General features: G+C 42.2%; 1 protein-coding gene across 4 annotated transcripts in view; it reads left to right on the forward strand.

Moving 5' to 3' along the window:
* The window catches only part of cadm4 (cell adhesion molecule 4), a 144,109-nt gene that overhangs the window by 114,967 nt on the left and 12,092 nt on the right, over positions 1 to 17,050 (forward strand). For all 4 annotated transcript variants that reach the window (XM_047597910.1, XM_047597911.1, XM_047597909.1 and 1 more), the window contains exons 2-6: positions 1,123 to 1,269; positions 6,212 to 6,499; positions 9,040 to 9,201; positions 10,958 to 11,048; positions 15,723 to 15,895. In XM_047597910.1, the coding sequence (XP_047453866.1) occupies positions 1,123 to 1,269; positions 6,212 to 6,499; positions 9,040 to 9,201; positions 10,958 to 11,048; positions 15,723 to 15,895 (861 nt within the window). The remainder of the gene's footprint in view (positions 1 to 1,122; positions 1,270 to 6,211; positions 6,500 to 9,039; positions 9,202 to 10,957; positions 11,049 to 15,722; positions 15,896 to 17,050) is intronic.

Raw genomic sequence — 17,050 nt, forward strand, 5'->3', positions numbered from 1 at the left:
CCAGGGAGAGAGGGAATGTAAATGGGATTGCAAATTGTTAAATACTAGTTTGGGAAACTGGAACTCTCTTCAAGGCAATCACATTCCACTCCTGGCTGAAACCATATGACTAATTGCTGCACAAATCATTCAAACAGAAACAACGGCGTGCTCCGTGTCCGTTGTGCTCGGCGGGAGGTGTGATTCAGCCGAGTCGTGTCAACAGCCTGACCCACAAACATGAAGGGTGCGACAATGAGAGCGTAATCAACCTCCTTATTACTGACTCTTGAGCAGCCAGCGACATCAAAGAGGCTCCCTGCTATTTCTCAGCCCCCTTCTCTAAAAATATTGAGTTTTTAGGGGCCACACAAGTTTGTTTGAAGGCTCAGGAAAGAAAGTTGGCGAAATGTGAGTGGCGCTTTGCATGCATGCACGCGTGTGCGTGAGGGTGTCCACGTGTTTGTGGAAATTCATTAAGAGCAAATGCTTGCGCCTTTTTTTTTTAATACCTCCAATAAGAACCCTTACATTTAGATAATAGAGTGTAATAAATTAGTTTACTTGCCACTGTTTGGGAGATGACATAGCAATTTGTTCGGGTTCCTTTGTGTTAGTGTGACATCCGTATGTGACGATGTTTGCGTTTATGCGTGCCCATTCGAATGTGTACTAGTGCGCAATTAAGCTCCAACAGCCACTTAAAGATTTAATAGGAAATGTATTCAAACGTGTGTATTGATGCATTCTGTTAGTCTAGCCAGAGGCAGTATGGCTATCTGAACGTGTGTGTTTATGCACGTAAAGAGATGAATGGCGGTAATTATAATCATTCCTATTATCATTGTGAAAGTGCATTGCTGAGGACCTTCTTGTTCGGTCTTTTAATGTCTTTTTTTCTCCCTATCAATCTTTTTATCTCTGTCACTCTCTCTCCCCCTCTCCCTTCCTCCCCCTCTCCTTTTCTTTATTTGTTGTGTGATGAATGACAGCGAAATGAAGGACACTCTTAAGTGCTTTATTTTTTGAGTATCTATCTGAAGCGATGTGTGAATCAAACTCTTCTTTTCCTCTGCATGTTGCCCATCCTTTTATTGACCTATTTGCTCCTATCATACTAATGTCCGTCTTTGTCTCCCTCAGCTCGCTGTCAGGCCGTGCAGGCGGAAAACGTGACAGTCTTAGAGGGAGGTACGGCCGAGATCTCCTGCCGCCTGCAGAACTACGATGGATCAATTGTGGTCATCCAGAATCCCCGTCGGCAGACTCTCTTCTTCAATGGCACGCGAGGTGAGTGCCCACATTTGTCTCGAGAGGCCAAACCCCGTCTGTGTCTGTGCACTGGCCCTTGGTGGCATTTGCAGCGAGCCTTTTAGACACATTAACACTGACTCACCAACACTTGCATTTAACATTTTTCTTCCTGGAAATGTCCTCCCCTCGCCTTTGAAGCATCTTCACATTGAAAAGTCAGATAACCGCCAAGTTAATTTTGGAGATGGGTACACTCTCAGCCCTAACAGCGCGACTGCTGTAACTGTTTTAAAAGCATAGTTTGAAGCACTCTGTGTAATCCACTGTTAACCCTAGTGATGAGATCAGAGCCTATTATAGTCCTCATTAGAGCATGGCCTTGGTAATCACATGTTTTTTCTAAAGGTTGCTTTTTCGCAAATTACAATAGTAACCAATATTATAATCATGCAGATTTCACTGAGGTACTCTGAGTAGGCAAACACTACATGTTTTTTTTTTCTTACTTATTGCTAATTAAAAGTTGCGACCCGAGCTGGATTTTCTGTTAAATATCATGAGGACACCTCTGAGCAAAAGAACAGTGACCAAGGATATTAAACATTACCTCTGGAATTTGTGGTGACAGCTTAATTGAACCAAAAACTATATAATGTTTTATGGCGTAGCAATAGATATGCACTACATAATTTTTGTGATAAGACATTAGCCATTAGCGGCTTAAGGCTAAACTGTCAAACTGATTTCTTACTGTTAAGGGAAGGCGGTGATTTGAATGCATGCTGGTTCACGCTTATGAGACTCTGGCAGCCTCGAGACCTAATGAGAGTTTGAAGTCATTCTTTAAACCACCTGCGTGCACTTATACTGGGCGATCAAAGGAGCATACAAAAGAAGAAAAACAGGGATACTATCAAATAAAAAAGAAGACAAACGAATGTCTGTTTTTACTATGGTTGATTTCATATTAAAAACCACGATGGATGGACATTTGTATAAACCTGGAAAACGCTAACAGTAACAGAGCAATCTACTGTATAGGTCTTCAAAAGAGGGTGCATGACAGTCAGACAGTTAGACATTATATTTCATTATATATATATATATATATCAGAAGAATATGACAATATATTTTAGTAAAGGGTTAAATGGAGGCAGAAGACTTCATTCTACCTTACTGATGCACAGTTTGAAATAAATTATTTGAGTAGCTTAATATTGAATGCAAAATGATAATGATAATGTATATTTGTAAATAGCACTAGCCCGTGTTTAATATAGAACACATATAGTAGGTAGGGGTGTCCTTAATGTCTCCATCAGTTTGGGGTCCGCGACTTGAAAAACATTGAAGACCCCTGATCTACTGAAAACTGCCACTTTTTGAGTTTATATGGCCAAAGCTGGCGCTCTCTTGATTATGCATTGGATCATTTTCTGTGAAATCATATAGAAATCGGCCAACCAGAAACTCTAAATCCCTAAAAGCACTTGCAGGGCTTACCACTGTGCACACTCCTCAGGTGTGTCTTCTGCTGGGCAGCTGACTCTTTATCTCTCAACGGTTCGAGGAGCCAGTCTCTCTTATGCCTCGGTAGTAACATTTTGATTACTCATGATTTGGAAAAGGAATGTTCTGCTTTTCTAATGTGACAGGTGATAATTTTCCCTGCTTGATTTAGAAAGAGAGAGTCTGTTTGCTGAGCTAACTTCGCTCAAGCTGCTCCAGTTGAACGCTGCTCAGCTCCCAAGATTTGTACACATATTATTTTAATCTCAATCTGCTGTGGTTGCTCAGGCCATATTTTTGAACCGTCATTCAAGCATCCTTGAATTTAATTCAATTGAGCTGAACCTGGTAGAGCACCATGCCGCTGCAGTTTTATCTGAATATTACAAAATATTAAATACAATATTTTTATTGGAGCCAAGGCTTTGAACTCATTATAGATAAAGAGTTTCAGTAACAGTAACAGTTTCACATGGCCCAAAACGCTCAGTATATGAAACTGCAAATAAATGCAGTAGTACTACTGGTAGACGTCTTCAAATGTATTCCTGTGGTTAAAGAAGGGGCTCGTGTAAATGTCAAGATAATGAATGGCTGCCACATCAAGAGCCGATTCTCCGTTGCTGACCTTGCAGTCAAACATCTTTATGCTGAGGAGGTGTTCAAAGGACATTTCCAGCAACGCTTTCACATCACGGGAAAGTTAAATATGCCGAAACTATCAAACAAACCTTTGCTCTTGACTAAAGGAGATGCATTTTTGAATTTTTAGATTCAATACTTGCATTTATATGTTCTTTTTATTTTTTAATTTTTTTTTTGGCATGTGAGAATTTGCACTCGAACACGTATTCAACTTTCTGATCATTAAAACATGCAGCGCATTTAATTACAGTCATTCGTCAATCAAGGCCCCAGCACCTCACACGGGAACTGAATATTTCTGCACATAATAGCAGGATCAGGGTAAAATATTGAAGACGAAATAGTCACTCACTTAGTTTCACTGTTCTCAGGTAGCTGTGCCTTTGTTCCACACACTTCTCTTTTTAGTCTCCTCGATCACGTACAAGGCACAATTGAGTGGTTGAGGTTGCTGCTTCGGGGACCCTTGCTTTTAGCTCTTCCTCCTATTCTATCAGATCAGCACTACCGGTAAGTTCCATTAACTATTTAAACGCAGCAACTTTGTCTGCTCTCCCCAAGACATTGACTTGCCCCCTTCAGAAATCATGAGGAAGCCTAATCAGAACGAGTGGGAAGAGTGGGTGTGATCAGGGATGAAGAAAAGAGTGATGGCGAGTGGCAAAGGATCAAGATGTACATAGCAACAGAGGGAGAATAAGTAAAGGAGGGAGGATCAGGTAATGGAGAAACACACATCATTGGGAAACCATCCAAAGTTTAGTGAAGATATAAAGAATAGATGGCTACCCATAACTAAATTGCCTGCTGTGAGCAATAGAAAGGCCTCGTTGGGGACATTTTCAGGGAGTGTAAATTACACCTCACTCCGGCTCTCTCTACCTCCACGTTTGCTCCATTTCTTGTCTATTGCCCATCTGCCACCCAAATTACAGGCTAACAAACTGAGGCCTTTCTCTGCCGGTCCATTCCACTAGCTGCCCAAATAGAGCCGTGGCAGTAAGTGAAGGGAATTAAGCTGCCTGTTTTGCAACCGAGCAACCAGTCGGGGTGTGCTTTATGAGATTGCGGGGGCAGATAGTGATAATAGAGCGGTGGAACTAACCAAATGGTCCCTATCTCTATCCCTCCGCCTACCACCAAATCTCCTCGGCATGCAAATGAGATAGGACAATAAAGGTGAACTTGGACTTGAACAGAAGTCTGACATTTAGTTGCCATTTAGTGCAGAGAGGGAAATAAAAGATTTACCTATCTGTGGGGAATAGCTCTCTAACAATGCCATCCGGTGTAGGGGATATTCAGGAGGTGAGTTGGAGAGATTAGTGTGGTCTACTCCCAGGAAAAGTGGACTAACTCCGTTGCTCAGTAAGTCTCCCATGGACGTCTGTCTCCGTCCATATCGTTTTTATCCCGCTTGTTGCATTATGTAGTTATATATTAGTCAATTTCTCTTATTCTCTCTTTATTTCTCACTCTTGCGCTCAAACACACATACACACATACGCAAACACACACTCAAAGCCACTATCTACACCTTAGCGCCTGTGCTGTTTTGTGAGAGATGGCCAATTGTTCCATGAGGAAAGTGTCCGCTTTTGTCTCCACGAGACAAATCCAGCACAAAGCAAAGAAGGGAGGGGCTGACGGAAATAGAGATGGAGAGGAAGGGAGGTTCTACAGCCAGGTCAATACAAAGTGAGTTTAAAAGGTATTTATGAGAATCTATGTACATCGAGCCACTGTCACCCACAGACTGTTATTAGCATTATTTGTTATTAGCAGCACTTTTTCGGCATTGATTCTACTCTTGCTTGAGTAACAAAAGGAAAATTGTCACTTGTTCACCTCCTCTCATCCTTCCTGCCACTTTTCCCTTTTCCTTTGTGCGATATGGGCTCAGTGATTGTAACTCACTGGGTCGAGGTGCAGGACTACATGCAGAATTGCTGCATTTAAAAAGCTGATGGCTTTGGTTTATTTTTTGTAGCCTGAGTGACAGACACACTGTAGCATTCAGTGTGTCTCTCTCAGACTCTTTAGCTTTTTTGCTTTATTTCCTTTGCAAATGAATTTCCATGGCTGTTAGAGCAAGTAAAACAATTAGGATTAAAACCTAATAAGATGAAAAATGTAAATGTTTTCTAATTAGAAGCAAGCAGATGCATAGAGAAGGAATAAACACATTCCAGTCCAGGATAGTCCAATTCATGGGAAAAATGAGTAACACCCAAAGCTGGAAATCAGAGGACCAAAACATCTGTTGTATCAATGTACAGCCTGGAGCCGCTCCGTCGAGGCTTACTTTTGCAAACTCTCTCTGAACTTTTTGCATCAAACCAAGCTTTAGATTTAGCAGGGCTATCAATTCCAAAGCAACAACTCATCCAGGCTGCTGTCACAGCTACTATTTTGCCCATGTTTTGCAATTTTTGCCTCTGCCAAGATGTCCATAGGAGTGACACCACAAATTAGAGTATGAAAACTCTCCCCTCATTCCAGTCTGTGGGAGATATTGTTTGCTAATACAGAGCAAGCTGTCTTGAGGCCAGGAAATAACTGATTCAAAAGCTGAAAGTGCAGCACCACTCAATTAAAGCAGCCTTTTGCTTCTCTTGTGATTTTTGATGTACTCACCACTTACTGCCTGTGAATACGTAAGCGTTCTGTAATTTTAAAGAAAACACACAGAAAAAAAAAAGGCGGGTTATATTATTTCCTATGTCGTTCGGCCAAAGCTAACCATTCCATCTTCTCTTTCTCTCTCCACTTCCCTCCTCGCTTTCATCCCTCCTCTTACCCTCTATCTTCACCCAACTCCAGCCCTGAAGGACGACCGCTACCAGATGGTCCTCTTCACGCCACACCTGGTGCGCATCTCGCTGTCCAACGTGAGCGTGTCGGACGAGGGCGGCTACTTCTGCCAACTCTATACGGACTCCACTCACCACCAGGTGGCAACGCTCTCCGTTTTGGTGCCCCCCGAGACGCCCACGGTGGAGGTGAAGCAAGAGGCCGTGGAGGGCGGCGAGGTGGAACTCAGCTGCGTGTCGCCGCGCAGCAAGCCACCTGCCACCCTCCGTTGGATACGCAATGGCCGCGAGATACCAGGTACCAGGCCGAGGCTGAGCGAGGGATGGATGAGTGATTATGAGAGATAAACGAGGAGGCTAATGGGATAATTTAGGGCAGGTGAAGTGGAGTGGTAGGATGATCACAGATTGAACAAAAGAAGACTGGACAAATTGGTGATTGATGGGTTGTTGGGGGGATGGCAGATGGATCAGTTGGTGGGAGCAGGTAGAGACGAATGGATAAATTGGTGGAGAAAATTGGGATCCGTGCTCTGGGGCTGCCAAAAAACTTTTTTCTTCTCCTGCTTCCTTTATTTTGATCCATTGTTCTCAGCAATACTTGCTCCGACTGACCGTACACACTGTGGGATGTCTGGACAGTGATCATTTTCTATTTCCATTCCCTCAAAGAGAAGTTTAAAGGCGTCAGAAGGAGTATATATCTGTGTTTATATTGAGAGGACAGACATCAATAGCAAGTACCAGAAATATTTAAACTGCTCTCTTTCTGTGTCCACTAGTCCCCCACATATTTATCTCTCATATTTATCTCTCTTGCTAATCTCTCTCATGATAATTCACTCTCAAATGTCTTTTATTTGTCCCCAATCTGATATGCACTCTATACGATGAAAGCTGCATAAACTCCAGATTTACGGCTTTTCTATCTCTATCTTTTCAGACTTATGAAGATACTGTTTTTTATTGCTTTTTATTGATACTGCCTTTGTACTCCCCATCTTCTTTGTTTCTGATGAATCTGCGAGCCGTCCATCGGTCTGTTACCTTGATCTATCCTTCTTTCTGACTCGCTGTCTCCCTTGGCTAAGGGGCTGCTTCACTCAGTAATACATCTGAGACCTATTTTTTCATAGCCTTCAGTCTATTCAGTATCGTTTAATCAGCATTTGTGTACACTGCTACTTTTCAAACTGGATTTCTTAAAAAACTTTCCTCAGTTGAGTAAAAAAAAAAACAAAAAAAACAAGGAAGAATAGCACCACTGAGGCTTAAGCCATTTATCTCATTTTTTCCCTCGCGTTTTTTTGTTCTTCATTAATTCATATTTGGTGCCATCAGATTCACTTCACACGGACCAGATGAAATAACGTGCGATAATGTGGTGTCAACAGACTTTGGGACATGCACTGAGAAATGTTTTGCCCTTTCAAACGTCGCATTGCCCGCCACCTCTTGTACTCTCCCTATTTTCGTCTGACACTCTGCGTCTCTTTCATCCGGTCTCTCCCCTGTTTCTCAGTCACAACACCTGTCACCATCATTATGTCTCGCTATGTCCTTCCCTTCTTCTCCTTCCCCTTCCTTTTATCAGATCCTCCTCCCTTTTTTTTTCTTAGAATTTTACTGGTGACACCTGATGCTCCTCAGCGTGGCCGTCGGCCGCGGCGGCCTTTAAGAGTCGAGGCGACAGTGAGGGGCCGCGCTTTTGCCTGTCTTGTCTCGTCTCGTTTCCTAATGCCTCCCTCTGTCTTTTTCTTCTCCTCTCCTATTTCCACTCCTCTCCTCCTCCTGTCTCGTTTGGCCTTGAGTTAAATGAACTGTGACACTAAAGGTTAGAAGCAGATCCCAACAGATATGGGAAGTACTCTTTAATTAAGACACTATCGTCCCACTGCTGCCTTCATCCTGCTCATTTGTACACTCGGCCGTCCTCTTTTGCGCCTTGATTAGGTCTACTTTCATTTGCTTGCCAGCCATAATTGAAAACTCAGCGCAATATAAGTTATTTTGTATTCTGCCTAAACAAGCACAAGCTCCCAGTACGTGAGCGTGTCAAGTCCTCTTAGTTGGACCCTGCTGTTTCTCCTCCCTCCTTCTGCCTCTCCTCTTCAACTCTTTTTCCCCCATGCTGCATCTGGCTAGGTGCTGCTATCGTCCTCTTTTATGTGTGCAACCCCCACCACCACCACGCTCACACAGACCTGCACACACACACACGAATACACACTTCAATCATGCTTGTTTCTCTGCCCTCTGCTCTCTGTCTATGGGTCCCTCTCTCTTTTCACTTTCTACTCTCACCCTGTTCCTTTGACGCGCCTCTCTCCCCATGTCTGGCTCAGTTAAAATCTCAATTGGGTTATGCATATTCTGTCTTTTATCCCTCTCTCTCTCTCTTTTGCTCTCACGCGCGCGCGCACACACACACGCACACATTTAGTTGATTTACTATCTGTAAACAAACTGTGCTGCTGCTCATAATTGCTGTGAAATATAGATGCAAATTGCTTTCTGTTTTCTTTCTCTCGCTCTTATTCTCCCCTCACCGCTCCTCCTGCCCTCTGCAGGTATCGGATGGAGCATTAAAAAGCTCATTCATCAGTCACTAACTTCTTCCTTTGTGTCTGCTCACTCCCTCTATTCCCCTCTGCGTTCCTGTCTAAAAATCCCTCCCTCCCGCCGTACCTCATGTCCCACGCCATCTCCCGCAATAGGTGCGATGCCTCATCGGGGGGGGGGAACACTCATGCTTTGGCTGCTAAATTGTTTCTTGGCCACGTATTCTTTCCTTCCATTCATTTTATGTCCCCTGTTCCCCTTGTTGCCTCTCTGCAGGTGTGGTGTCCCAGCAGGACAACGCAAAGACGTTCAGTGTGTCCAACACCATCCGCCTCCCCGTGGAGAGGAAAGACAATGGGGCGGCATTGAGCTGCGAGGCTCTCCACCCGGCGCTGAGTGAGCAGAAGAGGGTTCGACATTATCGCCTGGATGTTTATTGTAAGGCTCCTCTGAAATCTGCACGCGTGTGTTTATGTGTGTGTGTGTGTTGTTTTTTTTTTTAAATAAAAACACTTACCATCCATCTTTCAAACAAATGAAGCAACAAAGCGTTCGCCGCCAGATATTTCGGAAAACACACATTATTCCATCTGTTTCGCTGTCATTGAAGTTGCTACTTCAGTGCTATTCATTTCAGTGCTTTACTCTAATGGCAGCAATAATTTTGTCAGGGCATTTTTCAGATGCTGGATATCTCGTTTTAGAATGAAGTCCGGGATTTTAGCAGTGGTATTCAGAGAATGGCTTTGTGTGGGACCTGCTTTATTAAAAGCTATTACGTCCAAATGTTGTCTTGCAGAATGCTGGCAGAAATAGCAGGCCTGAGTTACATTTTTATGTGCAGTTCACTGCAATTATAGCAGGCAGCTGCAAAACTAGTATCCAATTTGGGAAAATAGTAAAAGGGATTTAAATCAATCATTGGTTTAAGATTAATATTCACTCAGGGCAACAAGTTCAGACTGAACAGTATTTTTAATCTGAGTTCTCTGGGTTTTCACAAATCTGTAGCTGTTTCAATAGGATTAATTAAGAAAGTAAGAGATAGCTGTACTCTGTATTCTTTCTTCTTTCTTTCTTTCTTTCTTTTTTTTTTAAAAAAAAAAAAGCCTGTAATGTAATATCTGTGAAATTTTTGTTTGCTTCTAATCCCATCAAACATATGAAGTTCTCTCTTTTTATTGCACGTTTGACATTCATTCATTTTGTGTTTTGACGGGCGGGGGAACAAGGGTGTTGCTTGCATAATGATATCAGTTTTGTATTAATTTGTCTTCATCAAAAGTCAGTCAAACAAAAATAGATTTTTTGTTTCTTCTTTATTCAACTGGACATATGCTGAGGTTTATAGTCTTCCAGGGGATCCACAATTGAAGCATAAATAGATGGCTTTTGCATAGATTTAATACACAATATGCTGTATATTCCATAACAATATAATGTTGTTTGTTCCTCCTCCAGTATCACTGCAACAAATTCTCCCAACATTCAATTACTCCCATTTTTTCTCTCCTTATTTTGGCATTCCTGACAGTTCCCGATTATTCTTATCCCACATCATATCAATAATTCTGCGTACTGAAATATTCCGCAGGCATATCTGAATATTTATTGTCAGTTACGTGATTGACATACAATGAATATGACACTTGTATATTTATATTTGTTGATATAATCCTAATCATTAATATTCAATAGTTTTGTCAATCTGGTTCCTCCAGCCAGAGAATTGGCAATAATGGCCAGCCGTCAGTGTGGATTTGGCTCCCCATCGCTCTGTTACAGAAGTAAGTGCCGTACAGCATCTGCTGGAGCGGTGGGCTGCTTATGATAACAGGTGTCTCAACCGTAGGATTGTCGGCTGGTTGCCTTGGAAACAGATGTTAAAGACCCGTCCTCCTCCTGCCACTTTCTCAGTTTTCCCTTGTTCCTCCTTTTTGTACCTGACTTTTTTCTGTCGTTACGCTTGCTCTGTTTCGATCGTTTTGATCATTTTTGCTTTTCCTGTTTTATTTTGTTTTCTCACTGTCTCTCACTCACATTCACACACACATATATATATGGAGGCACACACACAAAAAATGTCCATGTCCATGCTCTGATGAGTCACAGCTGTTTTGTAGGTTCAAGGGAGACATACACAGTATTAAGACCGTGGTCATAATGTTATGCCCCTCTGTCTGTTTCTCTACAGTTGCCCCTACAGTGCGAATTGTTCCTCCCACAGGCATCTTGCGAGAAGGCGACTCTCTCAGCCTCACCTGCTCCGTCACTGGGAACCCTCTGTAAGTTTTGGTGTTTGTTCATGTGCTAAATTGTTTTGCTGAACTCTCAGAAAATGCTACCTGTGTTCGATGTGACTTACTGCAGTGGCACTTAATGCAGTGGTTTGTATGAACATTTTTACAGTCGTTCATCGGAAATTTTAGTTAGATTAATTCAGCTTTAACGCAATACGAACAGATTCCTGCTGTCACAAAATGTGTGTGTGGGGCCTTTTCACTCGTTCTAAACACAGGCGAGATAATCAGGAATTATAAAGTATTTGTCTCAACGAAGCATCTGTGCCTAAAAAGCCCACCTTCCCCTCCTGGATCAAACCTTACACATACAAAATTTGACAGAATTGTATTAAGGTATAGCAAATGCATTAAATGGTTTTGGGGAAATGCTCTGAGCTGAGATGGGAATGACATTTCAGTTCTCATATCAACAAACAGCAGGCTGCTGTAGTCGCATAGAGAGATTCTTATGCAGAGGGCTCGACTTTCTCTCCGGCAATATATTTTATGTTGGCTCTAAACAAGTTCAGGTCACAAATTTACCCACAGCACATTTTTCACACAACCTAAATGTAAAACAAGTTTGAATTGACAGCAGGCTTCTTAGAAGGACTTCAAAGGAGCCAAAGGTCTTTGATATTGTGTCTCCGGTAGTTTAACGGTTCGGAGAATGAAGTTGTAAGTAAGAAAACATATGAAAAAAAAAAAGTTATATATATATATATATAAATGAGGTAGATTGCTAAATGTTCAGACAGAACATATGAAAGAATATTTATGGACTGTAAAGGTGAATATTGTACACTTGACTATCATAGCTTTAGCGAAATCTATTACACTTTATTTTCCAAGCTGCCGTACAGTAAAGAAATCTTCTTCTTAATAAATTGTGGAAACACCCTTGAGTAACCTCTACCTGCTTCAGTGGAGCTCGTCACAGTAGGAAATGGGCTGTTCTGGATGACTACCAAACGTGTGACAGTAATGCAGAGCGTCACTGAGAGGAGAACGCGTTGCTTTATCAACACCAATACAGATTACGGAGAAACAAGAAAGTGGGAGAGAGCTTTTTCCCCAAATAGCTCTAAATATCCATCAGCGTATAAGAAATTCCAACTCATTGTGTTTGTGTGGTAGCTCCATTTTTCACACTGACCTCTTTCTATTTCTCTCCCATATAATTAAATGGCTGTTTCTCAGAAACTCTGAATAATTACCAAGTACTTCTAATCTTTACAAATTGTAACTACATATTCTAAGTAATTAATTTATTATGTCTGTTACTTCAAAGACCTACCAATGAAAACAATTAGTCACTGTATTGTGTTTAGGCTGATCCACCCACACTCTTGACTACAGCTGACCATGGTTGTCTACTGTGTGTCATGCAAAAGCATTAAAATCCAGGGAAGGTATTTTACCCTGCAGGAACCCAGACTCAGGGTCATTAAAAAAAAAAAAAACTTTGAGGGTGAGTCTTGCATGCACAACATGTCTGATTGCTCCAGTCGTAACATTTTATTTTAGACCCTTTATAAAAAAGACTATAACTATATGCATGGTTTAAAACTCACAACCGCCCAGCTTTGTTTCAATGACCCCATTTAGAAAGCAGTACATCAGCTCACTTTGACAGCAGCGATGCTTGAATCTCCTCCATGATTGCACTTGGTGCTGCGTCGCCTAAATAACTGTCCCTGTACGTTGCTATAAATGGTGTCAACTGTTATAGTCTTCTGGATTACGAAGTCCTGGACTGGGGTCAAACACATTGTCGCATAATTTCACAGGAAAATATAAAAAAACTACTGTTGCTATACGTCAGCAGACTATTTTACCCAGTCTCTGGGGGGGGGGGGGCAAAGTGGCAAGTGCTTTTCCTGGAACTAAATGTCAGGTGTACAATGAATGGAAATGAACAGTATATGGAATAGTGGCCATACTATATATATATATATATATATATATATATATATATATATATATAAATATATATATAATATATATATATATATATATATACAGGGTGTATAGGGTGAAGGGTGTTTGTATATATATAAAATTTGGATTGAAGAGTAGCATCACCTGACATTTAATGTTTGGAGGGTTTATAAAAACCACCTGATCCATATTTTTTTTGCATGAAGAACAATGAGAAAAAGATCTTAAGAAGGCGGAGGGTGTGGGAGTTTGGCAAAGGACACTAGAAATGAAGTGTAAATGTGCATGTGTCTCTGAGGGTAATAATCAGATCAGCAGTCGACTATTTTAAGGGACAGCACAGAAACAGCACATTTTCCGCAGTATTCCCAGGCCTTTGTGCACTATCCAGTAGGATATTGGGTCCTAAGCTCCCTAAACCCGCCCCTAGATTGTCCGTCTGTCTGTGGGCATCAGGTCCACTAAAGCTCCGCGGTAAAGCTTCGTGCATCCAAAGTGCCTGGGTGAAATGCCACAGTGAGGACTGGCTGAGAAGCGTGCTGGCTATAGCCCTGCTAAAGCTTTGTAACGGCTGGTTGGGGACACTCTGTGTATGTGTGTGTGTGTGTGTATGTGACATTGAGGGATGGGGCTGCAGGCAGCTCCGGACTCTGACCCTCATCCCACGCTGAGCTGCACACTGCGTAGACGCACACACTTACACACTGACACGCACATCATAGTACCCTTGTCGCCCTGGCGCTTGCTCCGTGGCCCTGTTAACTGGCTGTTAAGTATTAATGACCAATTATATGCCACTTCCTTTTGTTGAAGGGGTACACTCATTCTCTGCCTGTTATCAAGAGGGGCGAGGGAGACAATGTCTTGTCATTTTGCTTGACTGGCTGCTTGTTTGTGTGTTACTGTGTGTTTTCGCAAGAGAGGAACAGGGAGCTGTTTTGTTTGTGCACTTTTCCTATGTGTGTGGGAGGACCGGGAGACTGTGTGTGTATGTGTGTGTGACTAACCAAGAAAGAGGTTTAATTAGACTTCCTGAGGGATTAGAGCCCAGATGAGTCAGGATTGTAATCTGGCCAGGGTGGCATGAGCCATGACACCCAGCCAGACACGCACACACACACACACACACACACAGATTTGTTCCCCAGGGTGTCTCTGTAATCCCTGCACCTCCTGTCTGCTCTGCCTGCCCATCTTTCATGACCAATTCATTTTGTCTGCCTGCTCTTTCCCTTCATGTCCAACTGCAACATGTCTTCTTCTCTCTACATTTCCCCTCCCTGAAGTAACATATTCTTTCCATCCCTGTCTTTCCTCTTGCTTTTTTTTTTTTTTTACTTTCCCCACCCACTCTGCCCATCTGACACCCTATTTCTCTCTCATCTGCCCTCCTCTCCTTGCTGCCAACTCTTTCGCACCATTGCTGCCCTTTGACCATCCATCTCCCCATTATTTGTCAGGATGCGGCCCTCTTCTGCCACTGGCTCCTTCTCCAAGCGCCTTTTATTCTTTATTCTCTTGTCAGTGTCACCCTGTGGGCTTCTTTACCCTTCTTCTTCCCCTCTATTTTTATAGCACCCCCGGTTGTCTGCGCTTCAAACCCTTGTCCGCTTTCACTTTCTCACTTTTACTATTGTCCTGGTAATAAGGAATGTGTTTTAGACCATGAATACTGGAAGTTATTGTCAATCTGGTTAATAAAGAGCAACTTTACTTCGCAACAAATAACAAGCTGAACAAGCTGCAACGGCACCTGTGGGATTTCTTGTAGTTCTAAAAAGCTTGTGAGGAGTTGTGGTTCAAATAGGCGTAGTTTGTTAATGACCAGCCTGCCACACGCAACTGGAAGCATCTCTTTTTAATCCTGTTATCCTTGCTCAAAATATACTAACCTGCCAAAACATTATGATAAGAGGACTAAAAAAAAATTTACCATCTTGTGACAATACAGTCTTCTGGTGGGAAACTTTTAGACCTGGCATTCATTCATGTGGATGTTACTTAGACACGTGCCACCCACCTAGACCAGACCAGACAACCCCACACCACAGAAATTACGCTTCTTGATGGATGCAGCCATTCCCAGCAGCATGCAGCCTGACACAGACACACACACAAAACTCACAAAACAGGAAGAACAGCACAAGGTGTTGACCTGGCCTCCAAATTCACTAGATCCCAAACTGATCAAGTATCTGTGGGATGAGCCACAGAGACCTTCAACCCATAGGACCCAAAGACCCCCACTAACAACATTGTGTTGCCAGACACAGGACCCCCTCAGAAGACCCATGTCCATTCTCTGATGAGTCACAACTGCTTGGGAGGCATAAGGGAGACCTACACAATATTAGAAAGGGGGTCATACCTTAAAATTCTGCTAACAAGGTTGTGAATTCCACAAGACGGAGTCATTCTTCTGAACCTGTCTGGCAGACATGTTCTGGCTGTGGCTTGTCCACGAACCTGAAGTGTCTTTGAGCAAGACACTGAACCCCCAGTTATTCACAGTGTTTGGCGCTTGTGAGGCAATATGTAGATGTGTCACTGTGAATTCAGCATGAGATAATTTAGTCATAACATTTCCATGGCAGCCGTGGGGCAAATAATAAACAATTTTCACAAATGATCAATTATTGAAAATGTCAATATCTCATCCACCTCACCAGACAGTTAATTGACACATCCTTTCAACTCCATTAAAAGTTCAACCTTTACCTCTGTCCTCCCTTTCAGGCCCAGAAACATTCAGTGGTCCAAGATTAATGAGTCCTTACCAGAGAGGGCGGAGATTTCTGGCCCCACTTTTCAGATTTCCCGCCTCAGCCAATCACACAATGGGACTTACCTGTGCCAGGCTCAGAACAACTATGGACGTGCTGCTGATCATTACACCCTGCTGGTGTATGGTGAGTACAAAACAGATTGCAAATGTCCTTGGAAGTTTCACATGTGCTTGCAAAGTTTGGTCCATTGATTATTTCTCTCTATTGTTGTTTCTCAATTTTGTATTTTACCCAGTATTCAAAGCACTTTGAAAGTGTTCTGAATAATTTCAAGTTCAATGGATGCTTTATGTTGTTTTTATTAATTTTTTTTTATATTGTTCTGATGTTTTGATGGTGGTTTTCCTTGAGAAGTCTTTTAAATTTTATTGATTCTTTTATCTCCCCAGTGTCTTTGGAGCCTGGCTTTTCTGGTACTGGACAACAGAGCCATTAAATGTTGATTATTGTCGCATCTGTCTTTCAGTTTTATTTGTTTTCCTGATTCAGACGCAGCGGGAAACCTTTGCTAAACCTTCTGTGATTCAACAGCAGTATTGATTCCACAAGGAGATGAAGACTATCTTGCTCACATACTAATCAACAGTATTATTTAAGCTATCTATCGTGAAGAAAAGTTTATCGTCTCGCCTGTGACCCAATCCTCTCCTGCAGGAAAAAAAAACAAAAAACTTCAAATGTAGTAAATAAAAACATAAAATAAACACATAAGATGCAGGAAACTGCAAACAAACTCACTTTTTACAATACAAGTTGATCCATTGGAGAGTAAGACAATAAATGAGTCTGTTGGAACTGCGAAGTTTGTGAAACATTTGGCACGAAAACAACAATTGAACATATGTTGCATTTACAATTCAGTTGAATAAACCACTTTTTCGTCTGAGCAGAGGTATCAGAGGGGAGGAAGATGTTCGTATGGGGCTTTTGTTGTCAGGCCTTACAAGTGTTCCCAGATGTTGCACCTAGATTCACTCGGTGGTGGTGGCTACATTTTTAATGAGTGTTGACCCAGATAGACACACACACCACGGCTGATAGAGGATGACGACGGAGCTCGCAACGTCATGAAAATCTTGTATAATTTTTTTTTTTTTTTTTTTTTTGCAGGGAATGTAACATCTTCCTCTCTGAGTACGAGGTGGTTGGTGCGCTTTAATGTTGTGCAACCCACGTTTAAAACAACTGAGTTAACCTGCAGTCGACAAAGCAGATTTTAATGGTACAGTGGCAGAGACACACTGTAAAGCAAGCTTGTCACTAGAGACATGTACAGAT

This window comes from Mugil cephalus, chromosome 11 (genome assembly GCF_022458985.1).
Source record: "Mugil cephalus isolate CIBA_MC_2020 chromosome 11, CIBA_Mcephalus_1.1, whole genome shotgun sequence".
Taxonomy (NCBI): Eukaryota; Metazoa; Chordata; class Actinopteri; order Mugiliformes; family Mugilidae; genus Mugil; species Mugil cephalus.